Source organism: Lithobates pipiens, unplaced genomic scaffold, assembly GCF_037356315.1.
Source record: "Lithobates pipiens isolate NorthernLeopardFrog02 unplaced genomic scaffold, aLitPip1_a1.2 Scaffold_18, whole genome shotgun sequence".
Classification (NCBI taxonomy): Eukaryota; Metazoa; Chordata; class Amphibia; order Anura; family Ranidae; genus Lithobates; species Lithobates pipiens.
Window position 1 is genome coordinate 619124189 of NW_027507758.1, and position 27378 is coordinate 619151566.

The 27378-nt window shown below is 48.3% G+C and overlaps 1 protein-coding gene across 1 annotated transcript in view; it reads right to left on the reverse strand.

Annotated features, from left to right (window-relative positions):
- Window positions 1-4987: 4987 nt before the first annotated feature.
- Window positions 4988-27378, reverse strand: part of LOC143986848 (uncharacterized) — a 99588-nt gene continuing 77197 nt past the window's right edge. The window contains 5 exon segments of the mRNA XM_077485257.1: window positions 4988-8965; window positions 18860-19001; window positions 19110-19337; window positions 19422-19556; window positions 19679-19792. Coding sequence (XP_077341383.1) covers window positions 7872-8965; window positions 18860-19001; window positions 19110-19337; window positions 19422-19556; window positions 19679-19792 — 1713 coding nt within the window. The 3' untranslated portion in view covers window positions 4988-7871.

Consider the following 27378-nt stretch of genomic DNA (forward strand, 5'->3'; position numbering starts at 1 on the left):
AAGGTTTAGCACTGGGAAACACTTTTTGAAAGATAAAAGGTGCATTTTATATACAACTATATGGATCAGACCAAAATGAGGGACACATGAGGGGGAAAGAGGGACATTGCTCCAAATCAGGGACAGTCCCTCGAAATCAGTGACAGTTGGAAGCTATGGAAATCAGAATAGTTGGTTGTTAAGGAGCAGGCAGCCGTGGCATCCTTAACATCCAAGATTCATCTGCTCTCTGTAGGATTCCTCGCTGACAGCAGAATGTAAACAAAAAAAATGTCTGTTTAAAAGAACAAATATATAATTAGCGCATGCAGGTGCACAGCACCGCGAATCGGCGCATGTGCAATGGCGCACACACTACGTGACAGAGGCGGACACTCGCTGACCTATAAAAGACTGCTGCTGTGCTCAGCAGATTGCTGGATTATCGTTAGCCCCCTGTGTTCCTGAGCCTTTGTGAGTGTTACATTGGATTTTCTGTTGTTGACCCAGCTTGCCCTTGACCTGTCTGATCCCTGGTCCTGGCTTTGACCTCTGGCTTGTTCTACAGACTCTGCTGCTGTCTGATCACCTGTGTATTTCCCAAGCCTGCATTACGGATTCTGCTACTACTGATCTGCTCACCTGTGGCCTGTTCCTGCTACCTGCCTCCACTGTGCATGACCCTGGCCTGGCTTCCTGTTTGCCCTGTTGCCAAGTATACCTGGAGATTCTGAGGGACATCTGCCTTACAGCGCATCCTGCCTGTTCCAGCCTCCATCTGGTAGTCTGCCTCCCAGCTCTTCAGTACCCTACTAGCTGTCTGTGCTTCTTTGGGCACTGCACCTCCTGTAACATCTTCAGGGGTGCGCTGCACTTAGCCCCAATAGGAGCCCTCTTAAGGCTTGGCCTGCGACCAGGTACGTGACACCTCATCAACGTGGGGACATTATGCTTTGGGGGAGAATCTAAAGCATCCCCATCATGTTGAGGGCATGTGGCCTGGTATGGGTGCGGGGGGGGGGGGGGGCTGAATGCTCGGATATGGGTCTGGTATGGATTCTGGGGGGGTGCAGGCAAACTTTTTTTTCTGACATTTTCATTGCCAGCAATACATTCACCTGTCAGTGGGGAAGTCATTGGTATTGGTTGATAGGGATCCTGGCCCAACAGCCAGCTATTCTTCACACAGAATATGATACGGTCTATCATTTTTCGATTGACCCAAATTGTTTAGAAAATTAAAAATTTGTTAGAAAACAAACAAAATGAAACTATTTCAATACTAGAAATTCATTACTATTGTCATTTGGAGATCCAGATACATCCAAATCTCCGAATAACCAAAGATTTGTATAAATTTAGATTTGGACGGAAACAAATTGCACATGTCTATCCTGTAGTATGTCTGCAGTCTCTGACCATCTCCTGTAGTATGTATGCAGTCTCTGACACTCTCCTGTAGTGTGTCCTCATTCTCTGATCATCTCCTGTAGTGTGTCTGCAGTCTCTGACCATCTCCTGTCATATGTCTACAGTCTCTGACCATCCCCTGTAAAATGTCTGCAGTCTCTGACCATCTCATATAATATGTCTGCAGTCTCTGACCATCTCCTGTAATATGTCTGTAGTCTCTGACCATCTCCTGTAGTGTGTCCTCATTCTCTGATCATCTCCTGTAGTGTGTCTGCAGTCAACAATCATCTCCTGTACTATGTCTGCAGTCTATGACCATCTCCTGTACTATGTCTGCAGTCTCTGACCATCTCCTCTCATATGTCTGCAGTCTCTGACCATCTCCTGTAAAATGTCTGCAGTCTCTGACCATCTCCTGTAAAATGTCTGCAGTCTCTGATCATCTCATATAATATGTCTGCAGTCTCTGACCATCTCCTGTAAAATGTCTGCAGTCTCTGACCATCTCCTGTAGTATGCCTGCAGTCTCTGACCATCTCCTGTAAAATGTCTGCAGTCTCTGACCATCTCCTGTAGTATGCCTGCAGTCTCTGACATCCTGTAGTGTGTCCTCATTCTCTTGTAAACTCCTGTAGTGTATCTGCAGTCTCTGACCATCTCCTGTCATATGTCTGCAGTCTCTGACCATCTCCTGTAGTATGTCTGCGGTCTCTGATCATGTCCTGTAGTATGTCTGCAGTCTCTGATCATGTCATGTAGTGTGTTTGCAGTCTCTGACCATCTCCTGTAATATGTCTGCAGTCTCTGACCATCTCCTGTAAAATGTCTGCAGTCTCTGACCATCTCCTGTAAAATGTCTGCAGTCTCTGACCATCTCCTGTAGTATGTCTGTGGTCTCTGATCGTGTCCTGTAGTATGTCTGCGGTCTCTGATCATGTCCTGTAGTGGGTTTGCAGTCTCTGATCATCTCCTGTAATATGTCTGCAGTCTCTGATCATCTCCTGCAATATGTCTGCAGTTTCTGACCATCTCCTGTTTACGTCTACCTAAAACTAAATAATAATCACAATCATTTGGTGTGTCCGGGGATGCAGTTGAGGCCCCCAGTTTCTTAGCAGTTGACCATTACTGGGTTGCAGTTACAAACCAAGCTCTTTGTTAACAAATTAAATGGAGTGTATGAAAGTCACAACAAGCCCTTTGTGGATTAAAGTGGACCTGTCGTCATGAAGTTCTCTTTCACACATGCTGCAGTCCCTTTTTCCCCTCTATAAAAGGGTCTATGGCAGATCACTTTTCAGAGGCAGTTTGCATGCATTCATGAGGTGATACTGCTGGCTGCGTAACATTTGTTTTTTTCAGCCAAATAGGAATTCTGCATTGAAGTATTGCGTAACAAGCCAAGCGTTTGGTTGTGGCTGCGGAGCTGTCCCAATGACTTCAATAGGCAGGTTCTGACGGTGGTACCACCTATGCAACTTGACAGGTCAAGGTAAAAATGACCAATACTGGGAGGGGATCCTCCAACCATTGGTCACTAATGTAAGGGACCACTACACTGACCACTGATATAAGGGGGTACTTCTCCCGTTGGTCACCAATGTGAGGGACCACTACACTGACCACTGAATTGCCGTCCTTTTTTTCCCCACAAATAGAGCAATTAGCGATTGGTTTGCGCAAAAGTTATAGCGTTTACAAAATAGGGGATAGTTTTATAGCATTTTTATAAAAAAATTTTTACTAGTAATGGCGGACACAGACATTTTTGGGACCATTGTCATTTATACAGCAATCAGTGCTATTTAAATGCAGTGATTCCTGTGTAAATGACACTAGCAGTGAAGGACTTAACCACTAGGGGGCAGGGAGGGGTTATGTGTGACGTTGTGCGTTTTTTTTATTGTAGGGTGGCGTGGCCTGGCATGTGAGGTCACTGATCGTCTTTCCCTATAACAGGGAACAGACGATCGGTAGGAAGCACGGGGAGAGGTTTGTTTACACAGACCTCTCCTCGTTCTTCAGCTCTGTGAGCCGATCGCGGGACACCGGTGGAGATCGGGTACGCGGGTCCCGCGGCCATGGTCTCAGGACCGATTACTGGGCACTTAAAGAGCCACGTACAGGTTCGCGATTGTGCCCAGCCGTGCCATTCTGCCGACGTATATGTGCAGGAGGCGGTCCTTAAGCGGTTAAAGTGGAGGTCCGCCAAATATTTTTTTTAAAATAGTCAGCAGCTACAAATACTGCAGCCGCTGACTTTTAAAATAAGGATACTTACCTGTCCAGGGCACCTGCGATGTTGGCACACGAGGCCGAACCGTCTCTCTGTCTTTGGATGCTGCTGCCGCCACCATCTTCAATAAGGGAATCCAGTAGTGAAGCCACAAGCCTTCACTTCCTGGTTTCCTACTGCGCTGCATAATGCGGATGGTCCCTGCTGTCTCTGGGACCCAAGGATCTCCCAGCAGACAGCCAGACATTGTGTGGTAGGATGAATATTGGAGTATCTCAAACTCCAATGTAGAGACTGCTCCCAGTTCTACTGCCTGCAGGAACTATAAGCCCACCTGGCTGCTTGTCCACCAGCCCACCTGGCTGCTCCAAAGGTCTCCCAGAGAAGGGATAGGAAGGATTAAGCACCACGCTGTGCTTCTGAAAGGCTTGCCACACGTGGCAGTCGCTCCCCTTGCAAAACCCTGGGTGTGCTGATGTACCTACTCTGCTGCTCCTTAGGCAAGATTACTTTCCAAATTGTAATAATGTTAGTATTTTCCCAAGCCCAGCCGGGAGGCAGAGCCCCCCCGGACCCAGGGGTCCCCTCCTAGGCCACTGACAGTCTCCCTAGCACTCCATCTTTCACCCCATTCCCCTGTTGGCATGGTGCCTCCGTATTTAAGGGTTGACTTGGCTATCCTGCCAGATCATTTTGCCTGGGGATTGGCCAAGTTCCCCCAAGTATGCAGATCAGTCCTCCTCACTTTCGTCCACTAACTTCTAGATGTTTCTCCAAACTTCCAGATCCAGGGGGCAGTACCAGAGGCCTGCATCTGTGAGTCATCCAGCCTGACCTGCAGTAAACCCTGACCTAATTTCAGACTCACAAACTATGAGTCAGACAAAGTTTCCTATAATAATCTAGTAGCACACTAGAGGGTGCTACATAAGAAGAAAAAAAAAAAAAAAAAAGAAGGTATAAATACAATTGGTCAGGAAAATAACTTGTCTGGAAAGTGGAGATGGAGTAGTTATTAATCATTGTACAATACAATACACCATGTGTTACATTATTATAACAAAAGTATAGTAGAAAAGGCCACGACATAGAAAATGGGGGAAAAGTTGAAAATAAACCTGGATATTAACCACTTCAGCTCCGGAATATTTACCCTCCTTCCTGACAAGGCTATTTTTTTGTGATACGGCACTGCGATGCTTTAACTGACAGACAATTGTGCGGTCATGCGACGCTGTACCCAAATAAAATTTATGTCCTTTTTTCCCCACAAATATCAAAACCAGAAGTATCTCCCATGAGACTTTGTTGCAGCAATAGAAATAAAACCAGATTTTTTTTTTTATATAAAATTAGAAAATGTTTATTATACAATAGGTTAATAATTAAATCTATACAATCCATATCCTAATCTCATTTTTGAAAAAGTATCTCATGCTTGCCTCACAGGGAGCAGAGACAACAAACATTTATTCCAATGATTACATATCCACCAAAAACTCCCAACGTGTTTCAACTAAGCGTAGTCTTCCTCAGGGGACAATCCTAGATATTTAAAAAATAATGACAGCAAGTATGTATTCAACTAATTAGCAAAACAATAACAATGTCCATACAGTATTAGTGAAAACATGTTAAACTCATGAACTTGTGAATAAAGCAGATATGGAAACCTGATAGGGTATCGGTGTGGGGCGGGCCCAATGACCCATGGGGATCAGTGATGACCAGATGGGAAACGGCCAGAACAAGTCCCACCATGTAAGGCTATGTCTATGAGTAAAGATAATATATTGAGCGTTGAGTGTGCCTGTTGTGTTGGATCAGTCAGATTCAGTAATAGGTTGATCAATAAAATGAACCCACAATAAATGATGCAAGTACCGCAAAATAAAAGCATAAACGAACATAACAAAATTTTTCTAAATACAGCGAGGTATGATAATACCGTGTTTCCCCAAAAATAAGACCTACCCTGAAAATAAGACTTACTGTTATTTTCTAGGAGGGCTGCAATATAAGCCCTACTCCAAAAATAAGCCCCACTGTGTCTTTTGTTCCCAAAATTAATATAAGACCTGGGCTTATTTTCTCTGGGAAACAAGGTATGAAACATATCTGGGTTTAAAATCAATGGGCATATAGGAAGGAACTGGGTGGTGTTAGGAGGAACAAATTAGCCCCTTATAGGGCCTGTGAGGAGACAGAGGTGAAGAACAATAGTATATTCACATGTCGTTTGCAATCAAAAAATTCAAAAGCCTTAAAAAGAGAAATAAAAAAAATACTTTGGGTACTTTCATACTATGTAGCAGGAGCCTCACGCAAATAATTCTGCCAGCTAGCTTGGAAAGAGTGAGACATGCTCTATTATAGTAGACAGGGTGGGGAACTTGTGAGGCCGCTTACAGCTGACACCACTATGATTGACCACCCCCCCTCCGGCGTTCCCGACAGAGCGCCGTCACTTCCAGGAAGTGGGTGTCCGCTGCTGATGTCGCGCACCTGTGCGGTGTGGACAGGCTCAAGATGTTGAGGCTACGCATGCGCATTGGATTCGTGCATGCTCACACTGCCCGGAAGGTGGTGAGATTGGAATGAGGACACTGACAGGCCTGTGGATTTGGCTTTTACGTCCGCGCTGTCGGTGTCCCCATTCCAATCTCGCCGATTTCCTTTTCCGCACACGCAAATCCAACGCAAATGGGCAATCTCAACATATTGAGCCCGGACGCACCGCGCAGAGTCATCAGCCCCGGGAGTGGCGAGAGGACACTTCTGTCAGTACAGAAGGCATGGATTCCTGCAATGTCCACCAGCGCCCACCAAGCTTTTGTGCCCATGACCCAGAAGTGCGTGATCATGAATATATACGTAAAGCTACAATAGGGCGGTTGTAAAGTGGTTAAGGTGAAATTTGTGTATGAGGAACACCTTAATTACCAGCATTTTATTCTCCAGGGCCTCTACTGTCAGAAAATATATGTTTGGGGGTTTTAACTAATCTTCAGGCCAAAATGTGCTTTTTAACAGCTCTAGCAGTGAAATGGTTAATGCGAACTACATGGAATCATTCCCAAGTGGTCACACTCTAAAACATTAGAGCTCCCCCTAGCTGCAGCCTGATAATAACATCGCTAGGAGGTCTATTCGTTTAACTTCTACATACTTTAATTAAGGTTCCATTCACACTTGTGTGACTTGTCATGCGACTTTGATGTCCGAAGTTACATGACAAGTTGTTCCCCATGTTTTCCAATGATAACCAGTCATATACGTGCGACTTAAAGTTGTAGCAACTTCAAAAGTAGGTCATGCACTACTTTGGTCTGACTTTCATGCAACGTCAGGACAATGGACTTCAGTGTTAACCCTCAAAAGTTACGTGAAGGTCGTACCTCAATGTTATACAAAATGCCACAGTTGTCCATTATCACTGGTCAAAGCCAAAATCGTATTCCAAGTTGCGTCAAAGTTGCACTCCAAAGTCGGCGCAACTTTGGAATCGTTCAAGTGTTAATGGAGCCTAAACATCTCCTGACATTTAGGGGTCTGTTCATAAAAAATTGCATAGCCATTCATCCACTGAAAGTGCATGTATATTCCTTCCGTGTGAATGGAGGTAAAAAATAAAGTCATCGTGCCTGACATAGTAAACTAAGGGGGTCGCTAAGTAAAAAAACTTGTTGGTCGAGCGTGGTAAGCATTTGCCCAGCTATGATAAATTTGATTCATAATGTAATTAACACAGTGATTTCCTATAATAGTGAGCTCCATCTAGTGGCCGTAATGGAATATTATTCCTGAAATACCATCAGGAAAAGAATAATACCACATTATGCCTACAGATGGAGCCAATGGTCATAGGAAATCACTATATGTAATAAAAAAAATCACCAACATTTGTGATGGCTCGATTTAACATTTTAAAAAAGAAAAGAAAAAGGCTTTCGAGTGTTTGACAAAGTTGACATAGCCAGTGAAAAGGTAATGACTCTCAATGGCCAACACGGTACAACACTTCATCCATGTCTTTGGTGATCTCTGATCTCCTTATCAACTGTTTCTTACATGATGAAGATCAGCCATGGAGTATATCTGAGGTGTATATCAGGGTGTGCTTCTTCCCCACATGAGAGCTGTGATGTCCAGCAACATTCATATAGAAGACATTTCCTGCACTCAAGGCACTTATACACCTCGAGGGTTGTGTGGGATCCCTGATGTACAGGAAGACAGGGCTTCAGTGAGTAACATTTCCCGCACTCAGAACTAGAAAAGCGACTTTACCCCCATTTGCAATCTCTGATGTCTGTAAGAAGGAAATTCCCTGAAGAACATTTCCCGCACTCAGGACAGGTATGTGGCTTTCACCGGTGTGCGACCTCTGATGTGAAACAAGCTCTGATTTTAGTTCAAAACATTTCCCACACAGACAAGAATAAGACTTCTCCCCTGTGTGCAATTTCTGATGTTTGTTAAAATCAGACTTGTATGAAAAGCATTTCCCGCATTTAGGACAGGAATACGGCTTTTCTCCCGTGTGCACTCTCTGATGTGTGTGAAGATTGGTTTTCCGAGAAAAACATTTCCCGCACTCAGTACAGGAATACGGCTTCTCCCCAGTGTGAGATCTCTGATGTGTGAGAATATGAGATTTGTGTTTAAAAGATTTTTCGCAAACAGAACAGGAATACGGCTTCTCACCTGTGTGCACCCGCTGGTGCCGTTTAAGTACAGACCTGGCTGAAAAACGTTTGCCGCACTCAGGACAAGGGTACGGCTTCTCCCCCGTGTGAGATCTCTGATGTAGAACAAGTGTAGATTTTTGTACGAACCATTTGCCGCACTCGGAACAGAAATATGGCTTCTCCCCCGTGTGAAACCTCTGATGTACGGCAAGTTGTGATTTATTTACAAAAGTTTTCCTACACTCGGGACAGGGATATGGCTTTGCCCCTGTGTGAGAACTCTGATGTTTGTGAAGATTGGACTTAAGTGAAAAGCATTTCCCGCACTCGAGGCAAGAATGTGGCTTCTCACCTGTGTGAGTTCTTTTATGCAGATTAAGATGGCTTTGAAATTTGAAACTCTTCCCGCACTCAGTACAGGAAGAGCTCTTCTCCGTTGGAAGGACGGCACCATCCCTCACAGTCTGAGGTTCCTCAGGATAAGAGGAATACGATGGTCCATCTACACTGTGTGGTGCCGGATGGACATTTGAGGTAGTCGGGTTTTCTCCTGGACTATACTGTGTGATGTCCTCATCTTCTACTTTACAGTCTGGAGACAAAGTGAGACAATCCTCTGAGGTTTTCCTCATCTCCCGTCCATCTACTAAAATAGAAATACAAAGATTATTACTAGACATGAGCTGATTGGTTCCCCTAAACCAGGACTCCGCCCACATCAGGCAGCTTTGTCTCTGAGGATCTTACAATTCCACCCTCAAAGTAACTAGTAAATGGGTCCTCTGATCTCCTACCAGATCATTTCTTTATTCATGGACCTTAGTCAGAGAGTGAGGAAACAACGAGAACTGTCTTTTATAGGACTTCACTCCCATTCAGGATGGTGCTGCTATCATGGAAGGAGGGGTGAAACATTATCTCGGATCTCTATACAAGGTAACCCTCTTTTGGTTGATATAAGGCTACTTTCTAGACCGTATTTACTCTGGCAGGAGTGTTTGTTTTTTTCCCCCCCGTCTAACTGCCCGTTTATTGCCGAATCCTCTTAGCCCTTGTACACACGGTCGGACATTCCGACAACAAAATCCGTCGGATTTTGTCCGACGGATTTTTTTCCGAAACTGGTGTTGCATACACACGGTCGGACAAAGTTGTCGGAAAATCCGACCGTACGCAACGTGATGACGTTTTTTAGTTACGACTGGACTACGTTCAGGCTAGTAGCCAATAGCTTTGGTCTAGGAATTTGTTCTGAGCACGCGTGGCACTTTGTCCGATCAGAATTCTCTACAAACAATCGGACAAAGTCCGATTGGATCATGTTGTTGGAAAATTTTATATCCAGCTCTCAAACTTTGTTGGTCGGACATTCCGACTGAAAAAATCCAATGGAGCCCACACACGGTCGGATTATCCGACAACGCGGTCCGATCGGACATTTTCCGTCGGAATGTCTGACCGTGTGTACAAGGGCTTAGATTGTGTGTGGGTTATCCCTCTGTGAAGAGGACCTCTTTGATTTGACTGTGGCTTGCACCTATTTGTCTGAGCCAATTGGGCCCCATTTGGGATTTTGAATGATTGCCGATTTATGCGTCATTCATCCATCTTTCACACCTAAAAGGGTAAGCATGGTTACCATTATTTTTTTTTGAGGTGGACAAATCACTTTATTTATATGAGTGGTCCAAGCTTGGATTTTTCTCATGGCAGTATAGTGCAGTGAGCCCCTCAATCGCAGTCCATGCATTACAATCTACTTAGACTTCAACTTTGATTCACTACGATATCATATACAGTTGCAATAAAAAGTATGGGAACCCTTTTGGAATGACGATATGGATTTCTGCACAAATTGGTCATAAATTATGATCTGATCTTCATCTAAGTCACAACAATAGACAACTACCATGTTTTTATTGAACACACCATGTAAACAAACATTCACAGTGCAGGTGGAAAAAGTATGTGAACCCTTGGATTTAATAACTAGTTGAACCTCCTTTGGCAGCAATAACTTCAACCAAATGTTTCCTGTAGTTGCAGATCAGACATGCACAATGGTCAGGAGTAATTCTTGACCATTCCTCTTTACAGAACTGTTTCAGTATAGCAATATTCTTGGTATGTCTGGTGTGAATTGCTTTCTTGAGGTCATGCCACAGCATCTCAATCGGGTTGAGGTCAGGACTCTGTCTGGGCCACTCCAGAAGGTGTATTTTCTTCTGTTTAAGCCATTCTGTTGTTGATTTACTTCTATGCTTTGGGTCGTTGTCTTGTTGCAACACCCATCTTCTGTTGAGCTTCAGCTGGTGGACAGATGACCTTAAGTTCTCCTGCAAAATGTCTTGATACACTTGGGAATACATTTTTCCCTTCGATTATAGCAATCCCTCCAGGCCCTGACGCAGCAAAGCAGCCCCAAACCATGATGCCCCCACCACCATACTTCACAGTTGGGATGAGGTTTTGATGTTGGTGTGCTATGCCTCTTTTTCTCAACACAGTGTTGTGCATTTCTTCCAAACAACTCAACTTTGGTTTCACCTGTCCAAAGAATATTTTTCCAGTACTGCTGTGGAACATCCAGGTGCTCTTGTGCAAACTGTAAACGTGCAGCAATGTTTTTTTTGGACAGCAGTGGCTTCTTCTGTGGTATCCTCCCATGAAATCCATTTTTGTTTAGTGTTTTACGTATCATAGATTCGCTAACGGGGATGTTAGCATATGCCAGAGACTTTTGTAACTCTTTAGCTGACATTCTAGGATTCTTCTTCACCTCATGGAGCCGTCTGCGCTGTGCTCTTGCGGTCATCTTTACAGGACGCCCACTCCTAGGGAGAGTAGCAGCAATGCTGAACTTTCTCCATTTGTAGACAATTTGTCTTACCATGGACTGATGAAGAGCAAGGTTTTTGGAGATTCTTTTACAACCCTTTCTAGCTTTATGCAAGTCAACAATTCTTAATCGTAGGTCTTCTAAGAGCTCTTTTGTGTGAGGCATCATTCACATCAGGCAATGCTTCTTGTGAAAAGCAAACCGAGAACTGGTGTGTGTTTTTTTTTTTTTTTATAGGCCAGGGCAGCTGTAACCAACACCTCCAATCTCATCTCATTGATTGGACTTCAGTTGGCTGACACCTCACTCCAATTAGCTCTTGGAGATCTCGTTCGTCTAGGCCAGTGATGGCGAACCTTGGCACCCCAGATGATTTGGAACTACATTTCCCATGATGCTTATGCACTCTGCAGTATAGTGGAACATCATGGGAAATGTAGTTCCAAAACATCTGGGGTGCCAAGGTTCGCCATCACTGGTCTAGGGATTCACATACTATTTCCACCTGCACTGTGAATGTTTGCATGGTGTGTTCAATAAAAACATGGTAACATTTAATTCTTTTGTGTGTTATTACTTTAAGCAGACTGTGATTGTCTATTGTTGTGACATAGATGAAGATCAGATCACATTTTATGACCAATTTGTGCAGAAATCCATATCATTTCAAAAGGGTTCACATACTTTTTATTGCAACTGTACATATCAACTCAGATCTTGGGTAAGCAATTCCCCTTATTTTATATATACACAGGCTTTGATGAATAGGGGCTATGTAGTACATCTCTAGCTTGGCCTATTCTGATACAGTGATGAACCCTCTTGCTAGCTAATACCATTCCCTTTTTTTTTAGTTGATATTGTTTACCTGGCCCTGATAATTTAACCTGATGGTTGCCCTCCCACGGGCCAGCAGGCTATAATTCTGAGATCATTGACCCTTTTTTCCTTCCATGGACACCTAGTATATTATACTACATCCATTTTGGGCAAGTGTGCTTGTTTCTTCCCAAAGTGATGAATTGATATGTAATATGAAAGACATAAGCCATTTGTTGATAAAATGCTATGATCTGACCTGTACCAACACTCTAATAACATGTTTGTATTTTTTGATATGATGTATGATTTTCTTTGTTTTTGTTCTAGATCTATTTTTACATTGTCTGATTTATCAATCTCCATGTGCCCAACTCTACTGGTCCTGACAAAGCGACTGATCCGTGAAACACGTTGACCCTTCTAGCAGACTTTCTGCACAGATTTGTTTGTAATGTATTACATCGATAAGCAACATATGCTTTTTATATTGTATAAAAATAAAGTCAAAATTATTTTAGACATATTGGGGGTTATTTACGAAAGGCAAATCCACTTTGCACTAAAAGTGCACTGCAAGTGCACTTGAATGTGCACTGAAAGTGCACTTGGAAGTGCAGTCGCTGTAGATCCGAGGGGGGACATGCAAGGAAAATAAAAAATGGCATTTTAGCTTGCACATAATTGGATGATAAAATCAGCAGAGCTTCCCCTCATTTCAGATTTTCCCCTCAAATCTACAGCGACTGCACTTCCAAGTGCACTTGTAGCGCAAAGTGGATTTGCCTTTCATAAATCAACACTATTGTATGTTATTAGTATCTGTTTCTACGTTATTGTGCACATGGGGGTATATCTACCCCCAACGCCCATTCTCCCTCTGTCTTTTATAGGAGTCACCCCTGACGATGTCATGCAATGACAAAACGCGTAGGAAGGAGCTGGAACATGTGACGTGGGTACGTGCTGGGATGCGGCGGCCATCTTGCCGTTTGGAAACACTGGTCGTTTTCCACATGCGTGTGATTCTACTGTGGGAATGTGAGTTATACTTCTTTGTTTTAATAAACCTTTGTTTGGGATGTCTGCGCAATGAGATTTATTTTATTCACTTCTTGAGAGTATCGTTGTGGTGGATGTTCCTATTGGCATTCGCATGGGCTGTTGGTGGATTACATATTCAAATTGGCATCCATTACCTGCCTATTGGTGCAAGTCTAATCTCGCTCAGGAGGAAGTGATTGTTCAGGGCTGGGCTCAGCCCTTCCTTCTCTGAGATGGCCACTCAGCTATCGGCAATTGCCAGCTCCTATCTCTCCACAGTTACTCAGCTGTTGATGCTATCCTGCTCGTTAGTCCTGCCTACTTAAGCTGTCCAGTCCAGAGGAGCTCTGCCATCACCTTGGTCAACATCACAGAAATTATCTCCTGCGATCCTGTTCAAGACTGGCTTTGCCGACATCCCTTCTGGTTCCAGATCCTGCTTGCAGTTCCACTACATTGATCCCTGACTTCTGGCTTGTCTGACTATCCATTCCGGTTACTGAACTTTGGCTATGTTTTAACTACGTTTGTTCTCTTTACTTTTATTATTAAACAAGTGTGATTTAACTGTACTTCTGTCTCGGCCTGATTTCATGGTTTCTGACAGTGATATTCTTTGAGCTGAGGACTGCTGACATTGCCATGAGATGTTACCTACTGCTTAATTGTCTTTACCTTAGGGTAAGAGTCAGTGTGATTAGGTATTGGTGGTGGCTTTCAGATATCACCACAACAGTTCGGGAACATGACTTTATTTAGTACAGCGCTGCACCTTTGCCACATATCTTTTATAGGAGTGACAGTGATTATAGGACAGGTGTCCCCATCCCCTTTACCACTCATTGCCATCTTCCCACCAGAAGAAGTACTGCACTTCCTTATTTAGTCATGAATAACAGCAGGGCTGAGCCCCACCAGGAGGTCAGAGAGTGAGGATGGGGGGAGAACAACCAAGATGAAGACTGGACTGATCCTGAAGACCCCCATCATTGGGTTGACTCCTCCCTCATTATCACTTTCTGTTTAACCACTTGATGCCTATAGGACATCCATGGACGTCCTAGGGTTTCAGCGGTTATGCCGGGATGATGCCTGCACCTACAGGCATCATCCCAGTAATATTCTTTTCTGCATGAAAGAGAATCACTGACTGAAGTGATCCGAGTAGGCTAATTAGCCCTAGGGCTGAAACGATTAATCGATATTATCGATAATAATCGATAATGAAAATCGTTGTCAACGATTTTCATTATCGATTAGTTGGTCTGCACCATGTGATCCGCAGGGCCGCGGCTTTAGGAAAGACCGCGGCTTCGGCCTAGCTCCGGAGCTGGCGGCCATCTTGGTACACTCGGCGGCGGAGAGCTGCGCGCTGACGTCACCCCCAGCGCGGCATTCAGCCTGTGTCAGCCCAAGTGAATGAATTCTGGAGGGGTCACGCTGGATGCCTTGCCTGCCCTCATTCAAAACTTCTTTTATGCAGGTACCACTACATTTATTACCTAATCTAACCTAATAACTAACTACTATCTATTAGATAGTAGTTAGTTATTATCTAATCCTATCTATGCCTTTCCACTTGCTTGGCACAGCCACATTGTTGATTTAAATAAAAAGGCACAACACTATCTCCCCCCCCCCCAATAAAATGCAGCTTATGACAAGCATAAAAACATAGCAGATCACTGACGATTTGCGCCAATAGGCACCCCGGGACTCATCACGGCGGTCTGTTTGGAGGAACTTTGATCAGTGGTGAGCTTGGCGCAAATCATCAGTGATATGCTGACTATGTTTTTATGCTTGTAATAAGCTGCATTTTATTGGGGGGGGGAGATTGTTTATTTAAATAAAAGGTATAACACTATCCCCGCCCCCCACAGCCACATTGTTTTGTTTAAATAAAAGGTATAACACTATGTGGCTGTGGGGGGCGGGGATAGTGTTATTTTTTTTGCTGATCCGAAAATTAATCCGATCCGTGACTCTGATGCGAGGAACGATCCGATCCGTGAGTTTTTTGATCCGTTGCACCCCTAGTCTGCACCTTCCCCCCTGCCGGTCCGTTAGAATCCTGTGTATCCTCCCGTGTCCTACGCATGCACCACATCCATGAGCACGCAGCTACGCCTGCTTGCATTCTCCACCCAGCTGATGTCCCGCCAGCAACGCGCCTGCGCTGCTTTCGGCTGCTCCTCCCCCCTCTACCCAGCAGCCTTCCGATAGACCCGCCGCAGAGCGCAGGAGCGTTAAGCCCTCGCCGGGCCGCTTTCCAGCGCTGCCGTGATTGGAGGTTGTGCTCTGCACATGCGTGCATCCAACTCCCGGCTTCGGGGTGCCCTTCGCTCCATTTGGAGGAAAAAGAAAAAATTGGGCTAATTTTAGTTTAATTTTTCTAAATATAGGAAAGTGTTTCTCCCCCCCCCCCCCCCCCAAAAAATTGCGTTTGAAAAAATAAAAATCGCTGTGCAAATACCATGTTACATAAAATTTTTAAAACAAATTGATTTATTAAAAATACAGGCTACTCACAAATAAGAAGGAGGCAATTGCACATAGAAAACAAACGCCGACCGGTCCACTCGTGCCTGCTACGTCACACCGGAAGTGACGTAGCACGCACGAGTGGACCGATCGGCGTTTGTTTTCTATGTGCAATTGCCTCCTTCTTATTTGTGAGTAGCCTGTATTTTTAATAAATCAATTTGTTTTTAAAAAAAAATACTATACTATGGCTGGCTCCCTGTCTGTTTTTTGAGTACCCTCCCCCAGCCATCACGGACATTGTGGGTTGCCATTAGAGGAACTGGACGGTGGTTTGTGTGTCTCCTCCTTCCCATCCACTCCAGGAGTTACTATTCATGCTGTTTACCTTACAGCTGTAAGGTAATTGTTGAATTCACACACTGGTTGGTGAACACTTGTTGTGGCACTGGGATGTTTGTGGCACTGGGTTTGGCACGGATGAATAACTTCTAGCAATAACTCAAGAATTGTTTTATTGTTTGCTATATAATAATTTTCTTGCACTTTATGTGACACTGTGTTTCCTTTGCACTTTATTGGGATATATTTTACGATATATAGTTCACATTGTATTTAATTTCTACTTTCAATTTATTTATTCACTTTTGCACTTGTGTATATATATATATGTGTGTGTGTGTATATGTGTGTGTATATGTGTGTGTATATGTGTGTGTATATATATATATATATATATTTTTTTTTATCGATTTCTGGTATTTTTAGGGATATATATATATATATATATATATATATATATTTTGTTATTCTAGGTATTATGTAATTCTGGTAACATATTCTAATTTACGTTAGAGGTGATTTTTTTGATCCCTCTAAACTTTCACTCTCACGGTAGAAACGCAGCACCATTTATATTTATCACTTATGCACTTTATATGAGATTTGGTTTGGCTCATACGGTGTGTGCAGCATTTGCTTTATTTAATCATTTTATTTAATACTCCTATTAGCGCAGGAGCCACAATCACCATATTTAATGTACAATATAGAGCAGTGGTCATCAACCTTGTCCTCAGGACCCACTAACAGGCCAGGTTTGCAAGATAACTGAAGTACATGACAGGTGATATAATTTGCTGCTGAGTGATTGCAGTATTCTAGTCGGTATCTCCCCAAGGTAATACATAAAACCTGGCCTGTTAGTGGGCCCTGAAGACAGGGTTGATGACCACTGATATAGAGCATATAGAGAAGGGGTCAGGAGTATGTAACGTACAATAGAGTGTATAGTGCAGGGGTCAGGAGTATAACATAACTTATTGTACAAGACACTATAGTTAAAGTGGTTGTAAACCCTTTACAACACACTTTCACCTACAGGTAAGCCTAGATTAAGGCTTACCTGTAGGTGCTGGTAAGATCTCCTAAACCCACACGGTTTAGGAGATATTTACAATTCCCGTTCGATGAGTTGTTTTGCGTATTCGGGGCATGCGCACTTTAGAAAGGGCACGCTGTCTAGTTTCTAGCTGGGGTCATGCCGTGCAGGGAAATTTATGGGTTTTATTTCCTCTTTATATAGTATCAAAAATATGCAATGTACATGTATCAACCTGCCCTAGGCTGGATAAATTTAGTTTTTGCTCTGCTGTACTCAGTAGAGCAGCCATCTATTTTCTATATCTGAAAGAAGACAACCCGCCACTCCAGGTAAGGCAAAGAATCACAATGGAAAATGCATCGAGTGCCCAACCCGGCTCACCTCCATGTATAGCAATAAATGAAGAAAGAGCTGCACACCTAATGTGACACGCCAGGACACCAACAAGATGCATGGTTGGCAGGTTTCACACACTAAACATGTGCTTAATCATAACCCTGATGATTATGAGTAAGCACATGTTTAGCATGTGAAAGGCATCAACCATGCAGCCTGTTGGAGTTTCCCCAATGTGACACCAATAATGGATTTTTTGAACGAGCCGTGGTGCGCATCCATTTCTTCATTTATTTTCTATATCTGCTCAGATCTCTGGTTGTTGATTGCTTCTGCCTGCCTCTGGAAGAAGCTTTCAGAAAAAGGATTAGGAAGGTCAACCACTGGGTTATCAATATTCATCTAACCACAGCCATTTCCTGGGAGAGGGGTCCCAGAAGGTGGCTGGGGTGAAGATAAATGTTTAGGAGGGCTGTTCAGTCCTGGGGCCTTTGTCCTTGGGAGTCCTTTGTTGAGGACTTGATAGAACCTAGACTTAAAGACATTTGCTGAAGGACACTACAGTGTTACCTGGGCTGGAAGCCTTTACAGGTAAGGGAGACCTGTTTATTTCCAGTGACCCCTCCGGGGGTGAGCTCTACATACCATAGAGCAGGGGTCTCCAAACTTTTTAAACAGTGGGCCAGTTTACTGTCCTGCAGATTTAAGGGGGGACAGACTGTGGATATGGGGAGTAGAAAATGTCCCGGCATCAGTGGAAGTAAACAATGCCCCATCGTTAGTGGCATTGTGAGGAATTGTGCCCCATCGTTGGTGCCACTGGAAGTGAATTGTGCCCCATCATTAGTGTCATTGGGCCCAATTGTTGGTGTCATTGGGTGGAACTGTGACCATCATTGGTGTTGATAGAAATTGTGCCCCATAATTTAGTTTCATTGGGAAGAATTGTGCCCCATCATTGGTGTCAGTGGATGAAATAGTGCCCCAAGGGCCAGACAAAAGCAGGTAAAAGGGCATCAGTTTGGAGAACACTGCCATAGCGTATAAAGTGCAAGGCGTAAGACTACATAATGTCCAACGTAAATCATATATAATATAATGGTCAGGACGTGTAATGTTGGCTTTGAGTAATCATCAGTAGTCTAAATGTTTACTTAACTGAGAAAAGTTGCAGAGATCCCTCACCGCTGCCTCCCATCTCCTGAGACTGCACTCAGTAACTTGGGTCTGAGACTATACAGACATATCCCTCCACCCGGCACAGCCAGCAAACAACAGAGCAAGTAACCCTGGGAGAATTGCTCTGTCAGAGATCTTACCAGACGCGGGCATGGGGAAGAAGACCCAAGACACATGCCCCAAGTGACAAGGTCTAGCAATGAACGTGAAGAAAATCAACATTTCCCTGCTAGCCGAAACCCAGAATCAACATAAATCCAGTCTAGATACATAAATTGTGTCTGCAGCACAGAGAAGGAAGATTATCCGAGAGAAATACAGGAATATAGGACGGGGAACACAGCTCAGGAAAGTGACCAGGGGATTACAGGCTGATATCACCCAGTCCTTGCCCTACTCTGGACCAATCAGTGAGCAGTATGGGTGGAGGAATGTATTTAGTGTTAATGACCCACCTGTGCTGATCTCTGTAGGAGTGTCCTCCTCTATAAATGTCCCCATTATTCCATCCTCCTCCATAGACTGCTGATCATCCCTCACATACCTCTCTTCTTCTTCTGATTTAACCTCAACTTTTACATCTATCAGATCTTCACCCTAAACCAAGGAAGTGAGAGAATATCAATATCATCTGTAAAATACAAGCTTTAACATTTTGACATCATATAAAAAAAATCCATATTCCAGATGTTTCCTTCCAACAACCTTGTAATGGTGAGGGATGGTGTGGCCTTCCTGTGCGGAATCCCGGGAATACAGAGGACAGCGACATCTCTCTGGTGGGTTTCTGTATTTGGATGACTCCACCGTGTTGTCCTGGTACAGATCTTTGTGTCCTTTTAGAATATTAGATCCCTCCATCACCCCATCCTCATTATCCTCCTCTTTTATGTCTTCTTTAACCTCAACTTTAGAATCTCCCAGGTTTCCACTCTGAATATATAATAAAAGTGACAGAAATTGTAACAATGCAGATAATGTAATGGATAATGTCCCAGAATTCCCGGCACCACTCACCTCTCCTGTCAGCAGCTCCATCATCTTCTTGGTGGCTTCTAGAATCTTCTCCATGTTGTGTCTCTCAGGTTTTAGGGAGTCACATGGAGGCACTGTGATGGTTATATGGTCTCTATACTTCGGAATAGGAAAGCTCTGTATTGGGAACCCAATAGGAATGTTAGAATCCCAGAATCCTCCTCACCTCTCCGGTCAGGTCTGCGTTTTATTAATAGAGATAAGAGTGATGTCATGTGACCTCCCAGAATCCTCCTCACCTCTCCGGTAAGCAGGAAGATGATCTCCAGGGTGAGGTGTAGTATCTTCTCATTAATGCGACTCCGGTCCTCCTCCATCCTCATTGATGTGGTCATGTGATCTATACAGGTTTTCTGTAGAAAGAGAATTGTATTGGTTGTACAATATTAGGATGGGGATGGAAGGCGTTAATTAGCCATTTTAGACTGAGCAGATCATGACAAGTTTACCGCCCCTTTCCCACTCTCTATCTTGATGGAGGTGGGGAAGCAGCAGGGAGAGCACTGGGGGGGGGGGGGGGGGGGGAAGCAGCAGGGAGAGCACTGGGGGGGGGGGGGGGGGGGGAGGAAAGCTGCAGGGAGAGCACGGGGGGGGGGGGGAGAAAGCTGCAGGGAGAGCACGGGGGGGGGAAGCTGCAGGGAGAGCACGGGGGGGGGGGGAGGAAAGCTGCAGGGAGAGCACGGGGGGGGGGGGGGGGGGGGAAGCTGCAGGGAGAGCACGGGGGGGGAGGAGCTGCAGGGAGAGCACGGGGGGGGAGGAAAGCTGCAGGGAGAGCACGGGGGGGGGAGGAAAGCTGCAGGGAGAGCACGGGGGGGGGGGGAGGAAAGCTGCAGGGAGAGCACGGGGGGGGGGGGGGGAGGAGCTGCAGGGAGAGCACGGGGGGGGGGAAGCTGCAGGGAGAGCACGGGGGGGGGAAGCTGCAGGGAGAGCACGGGGGGGGAAGCTGCAGGGAGAGCACGGGGGGGGAAGCTGCAGGGAGAGCACGGGGGGGGGAAGCTGCAGGGAGAGCACGGGGGGGGGGAGAAAGCTGCAGGGAGAGCACGGGGGGGGGGGGGAGAAAGCTGCAGGGAGAGCACGGGGGGGGGGGGAGAAAGCTGCAGGGAGAGCACGGGGGGGGGGGGGGAAGCTGCAGGGAGAGCACGGGGGGGGAAGCTGCAGGGAGAGCACGGGGGGGGGGGAAGCTGCAGGGAGAGCACGGGGGGGGGGGGGGGAAGCTGCAGGGAGAGCACGGGGGGGGGGGGGGGGGGGAAGCTGCAGGGAGAGCACGGGGGGGGGGGGGGAAGCTGCAGGGAGAGCACGGGGGGGGGGGGAAGCTGCAGGGAGAGCACGGGGGGAGGGAAGCTGCAGGGAGAGCACGGGGGGGGGGGGGGGGAAAGCTGCAGGAAGAGCACGGGGGGGGGGGGGAAAGCTGCAGGGAGAGCACGGGGGGGGGGGGAAAGCTGCAGGGAGAGCACGGGGGGGGGGGGGAAAGCTGCAGGGAGAGCACGGGGGGGGGGGGAAGCTGCAGGGAGAGCACGGGGGGGGGGGGAAGCTGCAGGGAGAGCACGGGGGGGGGGGGGAAGCTGCAGGGAGAGCACGGGGGGGGGGGGAAGCTGCAGGGAGAGCACGGGGGGGGGGGAAGCTGCAGGGAGAGCACGGGGGGGGGGAAGCTGCAGGGAGAGCACGGGGGGGGAGAAGCTGCAGGGAGAGCACGGGGGGGGAGAAGCTGCAGGGAGAGCACGGGGGGGGAAAGCTGCAGGCAGAGGAAGCTGCAGGGAGAGCACGGGGGGGGAAAGCAAGCTGCAGGGAGAGCACGGGGGGGGGAAGCAAGCTGCAGGGAGAGCACGGGGGGGGGGGGGGGAAGCAAGCTGCAGGGAGAGCACGGGGGGGGAAAGCAAGCTGCAGGGAGAGCACGGGGGGGAAAGCAAGCTGCAGGGAGAGCACGGGGGGGGGGAAGCTGCAGGGAGAGTACAGGGGGGGGAGGGAAGCTGCAGGGAGAGCACGGGGGGGGGGGGAGGGAAGCTGCAGGGAGAGCACGGGGGGGGGAGGGAAGCTGCAGGGAGAGCAGGGGGGGGGGGGAAGCAAGCTGCAGGGAGAGCAGGGGGAGGGGAAGCTGCAGGGAGAGCACTGGGGGGGGGGAAGCTGCAGGGAGAGCACTGGGGGGGGAAGCTGCAGGGAGAGCACTGGGGGGGGGAAGCTGCAGGGAGAGCACTGGGGGGGGGGGAAGCTGCAGGGAGAGCACTGGGGGGGGGGAAGCTGCAGGGAGAGCACTGGGGGGGGTGGGGGAGCAGAAGGGAGAGCACTGGGCGGGGGGGGGGAGCAGAAGGGAGAGCACTGGGCGGGGGCAGAAAGGAGAGCACGAGGGGGGTGGGAAGCAGAAAGGAGAACACTGAGGGGGGGTGCAGAAGGGAGAGCACTGGGGTGGAGCAGAAGGGAGAGCACTGGGGGGGGCTGGCTTAGCCCTTCCTTCTCTGGCCTGGCTGCTCAGCTGTCGGCTAATTGCCAGCTCTCATCTCTCTCCACAGTTACCCAACTGTTCCTAATCCTGCTCGTCTGATCCGCCTACTTAAAGCTGTCCAGCTCACTTCATCTCTGCCTTTGCCTTGGTCACATCACAAGAAACCATCTCCTGCGGTTCTAATTTAAGACTGGTTTGCTGACATCCCTTCTGACTCCTTATCCTGCTTGCTGCTGCTCCACTTGGATCCCTGACTTCTGGCTTGGCTGATTACCCGAACTGGTTATTGAACTCTGGACTGGCTGACTACTCGATCCGGTTACTGGACTCTGGCTATGCTTTGACTACGCTTACTCTATTTACCTTTTTATTTAATAAACAAGTGTGATTTAATTGTACTTCTGTCTCTGTCCGATTCATGGTTTCTGACAGTAGGCGAAGGCCCAGGAAATGCTGCAGAGGATGTAAACCCACGGGTCGAGGCCACTGTAGGACTGCTGAAAGTTTCTCTGGGTCCATCGAAAAACCAGCAGTGGAAATGACATAGCCCAGGAATGTAACCTGTTCACGATGGAACTCACACGTCTCCAGTTTACAATAGAGATTGTTCTCTCTTAGTTTCTGAAGCACATGACAGACATCTGTGTGGCGGCTCTCCAGGGACTTGGAAAATATGAGGATATCAGCGAGATAAACCACCACACATAACTGCAACAAATCTCGGAGAACATGGTTAATAAATTCCTGGTAAACTGCCGGGGCGTTACAAAGACCAAAAGGTATTACCAGGTATTCATAATGGCCTGTTCTGGTATTAAACGCAGTTTTCCACTCGTCGCCCTCCTTAATGCGCACATGATTGTTTGCCCCTTTCAAGTCAAGCTGTCTTTCAAGTCAATGAAAACCATTGCTCCCTTGAGGCGGTCAAATAACTCTGTAATCAATGGAATCGGGTAGGCATTCTTAATCGTAACACGATTGAGACCCCTATAATCTATACAAGGTCTCAGTTCACCTCTCCTCTTCTTCACAAAGAAGAAACCAGCACCAGCAGGAGACGAGGATTTGCGGATGAAACCACGAGAAAGTGCGTCAACAACATACTCCTCAATGGCTTTATCCTCCAAGGCCGAAAAAGGGTAAACCCGGCCACAAGGAGGTATGGAACCAGGTTGAAGGTCAATTGCGCAATCATAAGACCGGTGTGGAGGCAAACTACCGGCTTGACCTTTATCAAAGACATCGCTAAAATCACGGTACTCCTCTGGTTCAGGAAGCATGTCTCACTGCATTGTGGTGACCGGGAGAGAACCTCAGCATGGAGCCAATCAAAAGAGGGGTTGTGCCTCTGTAACCAAGGATAACCAATAACCAGCGGAAACCTGGGTGAGGAAATAACTTGGAATTGGATTATCTCATGGTGAAGAGCCCCTACGGCCATGGACAATGGAACTGTCTCATGAGTCACATGGGCAGGCTGTAAAGGTCTCCTGTCAAGAGCCTCAATGGCAAGTGGAGTGTCACGCAGCTGCAGCAGAATAGAGTGCTGCGAAACAAATGCAGCATCAATGAACAGGCCTGCAGCCCCACAGTCGATTAGAGCCTGTATCTCGATGGAATACGCAGCACAAGAAAGGGTGACCGAAACCAGGGGCTTATCCTTCTGGATAACTGGGGACGAAACAACGCCACCTAAGGTCTGTCCATGATAGGACCTCAAGGTTCGGGCTTTCCCTGGATGGGTAGGACAAGACTTCAAAAAGTGACCTGCCTGGCCACAAAGTCACAATCTCTCCCTCCTCCTAAAGTCTCTCTCATCCACAGAGAGACGCGTGAAGCCCAGGTGCATGGGTTCATCTTCACTGACCGACTCGGTACCAGGACGCATGGGAGGTGAGGGAGGCATGGGTGGGACTACACAGCTCGTAGGCTTCCGCAAGTGCTCCTTAAAAGAAAGTCTTTCTCTGAGTCTGGAGTCAATGAGGATGGCAAACGAGATCAAGCTCTCCAGCTCAGTGGGTATATCTTGGGCTGCTGTCTCATCCTTGATGGAATCTGAGAGACGAGAAAAAGCAGCTACGAGGGCCTCATTGTTCCAAGCAACCTCTGCTGCCAGAGTACGGAATTCAATGGCGTAGTCGGCAACAGTTCTTGTACTCTGATGGACATGAGGCACTTGGCAGCAGAAGCGGAGTGTGCAGGAACGTCAAATACCCTTTTAAAAGGAGGCCACAAGCTCAGGGCAACTCAAGACAACAAGTTTTTGCGTCTCCCATAGAGGGTTTGCCCAGGCTAAGGCTCTCTCAGAAAGCAAAGATATCACAAAACCTACTTTGCTTCTGTCTGTGGGAAACGCCTGGGGCAGCATCTCAAAGTATATCTCAACCTGGTTGAGAAACCCTCTGCATTGAACTGGATCACCCCCAAATCTCTGGGGAAGCAGAGCAGAACCAGACATACCTCTTATAGAGGTAATACTCAAGGCGGGTGCCTGCACAGAGACTGGCGCAGCAGCAGGGACGGCCTGCAACTCACGTTGTACCAGAGCAGCCACAGTGGGGGTTTCCAGGTGAGCCATGCGACTCAGGAGCATTTGTAACACCATCGCAAACTGATCTATGCGGTGATCTTGCTCATCCAATCTGGAAAAAATATTACCAACAAGTGGATTGACTGTATCTTCTGAATTCATGGCCTTCGCCTACTACCAGGTTGGGGACAGGGTCTGGCTGCCATCTCACAACCTCCGGCTTCGTGTTCCCTCACTGAAGTTTGCACCTCGGTTTATTGGGCCTTTCCGTATCCTTCACAGGATTAACCGAGTGGCTTACGCGTTGGACCTTCCTCCTAGTATGCGCATCTCAAATGCGTTTCACGTCTCCTTATTGAAAGCGTTGGTCTATAACTGATTTACCACCATCCTCATCCTATTTAGGTTGAGAATCATGAGGAGTATGAGGTACAATCCATTGTTGACTCCCATAGGTTCCGTGGGCGCATACAGTATCTGGTGCATTGGAAGGGGTATGGTCCGGAGGAACGCTCCTGGGTTTTATCCTCGGATGTACATGCCCCTGTCCTCCTCCGCAAATTCCATAGACGTTTTCCCCTCAAGCCCGGTGGCTCTCCGAGGGAGATGAGTCATTGAGGAGGGGGGTACTGTCAAGGCTTGCTTAGCGCTTCCTTCTCTGGGCTGGCTGCTCAGCTGTCAGCTAATTGCCAGCTCTCATCTCTCTCCACAGTTACCCAGCTGTTCCTAATCCTGCTCGTCTGATCCGCCTACTTAAAGCTGTCCAGCTCACTTCATCTCTGCCTTTGCCTTGGTCACATCACAAGAAACCATCTCCTGCAGTTCTGTTTTAAGACTGGATTGCTGACATCTCTTCTAGCTCCTTATCCTGCTTGCTGTTGCTTCACCTGGATCCCTGACTTCTGGCCTGGCTGATAACCCGATCTGGTTATTGAACGCTGGACTGGCTGACTACTCGATCTGGTTACTGGATTCTGGCTATGCTTTAACTACGCTTTTTCTACTTACCTTTTTATTTTTTATTTAATAAACAAGTGTGATTTAATTGTACTTCTGTCTCTGTCTGATTCATGGTTTCTGACAAGCATAAGGGAGAGCACTGGGGGGGGGGGGGGGGGGAGCAGAAGGGAGAAGCAGAAGGGAGAGCAATGGGGGGGGGGGAAGCAGAAGGGAGAGCACTGGGGGGGGGGGAAGCAGAAGGGAGAGCACTGGGGGGGGGGAAGCAGAAGGGAGAGCACTGGGGGGGGGGAAGCAGAAGGGAGAGCACTGGGGGGGGGGAGCAGAAGGGAGAGCACTGGGGGGGGAGCAGAAGGGAGAGCACTGGGGGGGGGGGAAGCAGAAGGGAGAGCACTGGGGGGGGGGGGAAGCAGAAGGGAGAGCACTGGGGGGGGGGGGAAGCAGAAGGGAGAGCACTGGGGGGGGGGGGGAAGCAGAAGGGAGAGCACTGGGGGGGAGCAGAAGGGAGAGCACTGGGGGGGAGCAGAAGGGAGAGCACTGGGGGGGAGCAGAAGGGAGAGCACTGGGGGGGGGGGAAGCAGAAGGGAGAGCACTGGGGGGAAGCAGAAGGGAGAGCACTGGGGGGAAGCAGAAGGGAGAGCACTGGGGGGGGGAGCAGAAGGGAAAGCACTGGGGGGGGGGGAGCAGAAGGGAGAGCACTGGGGGGGGGGAGCAGAAGGGAGAGCACTGGGGGGGGAGCAGAAGGGAGAGCACTGGGGGGGGGGAAGCAGAAGGGAGAGCACTGGGGGGGAGCAGAAGGGAGAGCACTGGGGGGGGAGCAGAAGGGAGAGCACTGGGGGGGGGAGCAGAAGGGAGAGCACTGGGGGGGGGAGCAGAAGGGAGAGCACTGGGGGGGGGAGCAGAAGGGAGAGCACTGGGGGGGGAAGCAGAAGGGAGAGCACTGGGGGGGGAAGCAGAAGGGAGAGCACTGGGGGGGGAAGCAGAAGGGAGAGCACTGGGGGGGGAAGCAGAAGGGAGAGCACTGGGGGGGGAAGCAGAAGGGAGAGCACTGGGGGGGGAAGCAGAAGGGAGAGCACTGGGGGGGGAAGCAGAAGGGAGAGCACTGGGGGGGGAAGCAGAAGGGAGAGCACTGGGGGGGGAAGCAGAAGGGAGAGCACTGGGGGGGAAGCAGAAGGGAGAGCACTGGGGGGGGGAGCAGAAGGGAGAGCACTTGGGGGGGGGGGAGCAGAAGGGAGAGCACTTGGGGGGGGAGCAGAAGGGAGAGCACTGGGGGGGGAGCAGAAGGGAGAGCACTGGGGGGGGAGCAGAAGGGAGAGCACTGGGGGGGGAGCAGAAGGGAGAGCACTGGGGGGGGAGCAGAAGGGAAGAGCACTGGGGGGGGAGCAGAAGGGAGAGCACTGGGGGGGGAGCAGAAGGGAGAGCACTGGGGGGGGGGGCAGAAGGGAGAGCACTGGGGGGGGCAGAAGGGAGAGCACTGGGGGGGGCAGAAGGGAGAGCACTGGGGGGGGGGGGCAGAAGGGAGAGCACTGGGGGGGGGGCAGAAGGGAGAGCACTGGAGGGGGGAGCAGAAGGGAAAGCACTGGGGGGGGGGAGCAGAAGGGAGAGCACTGGGGGGGGGGGAGCAGAAGGGAGAGCACTGGGGGGGGGGGAGCAGAAGGGAGAGCACTGGGGGGGGAGCAGAAGGGAGAGCACTGGGGGGGGGGGGAAGCAGAAGGGAGAGCACTGGGGGGGAGCAGAAGGGAGAGCACTGGGGGGGAGCAGAAGGGAGAGCACTGGGGGGGGAGCAGAAGGGAGAGCACTGGGGGGGGAAGCAGAAGGGAGAGCACTGGGGGGGGAAGCAGAAGGGAGAGCACTGGGGGGGGAAGCAGAAGGGAGAGCACTGGGGGGGGAAGCAGAAGGGAGAGCACTGGGGGGGGAAGCAGAAGGGAGAGCACTGGGGGGGGAAGCAGAAGGGAGAGCACTGGGGGGGGAAGCAGAAGGGAGAGCACTGGGGGGGAAGCAGAAGGGAGAGCACT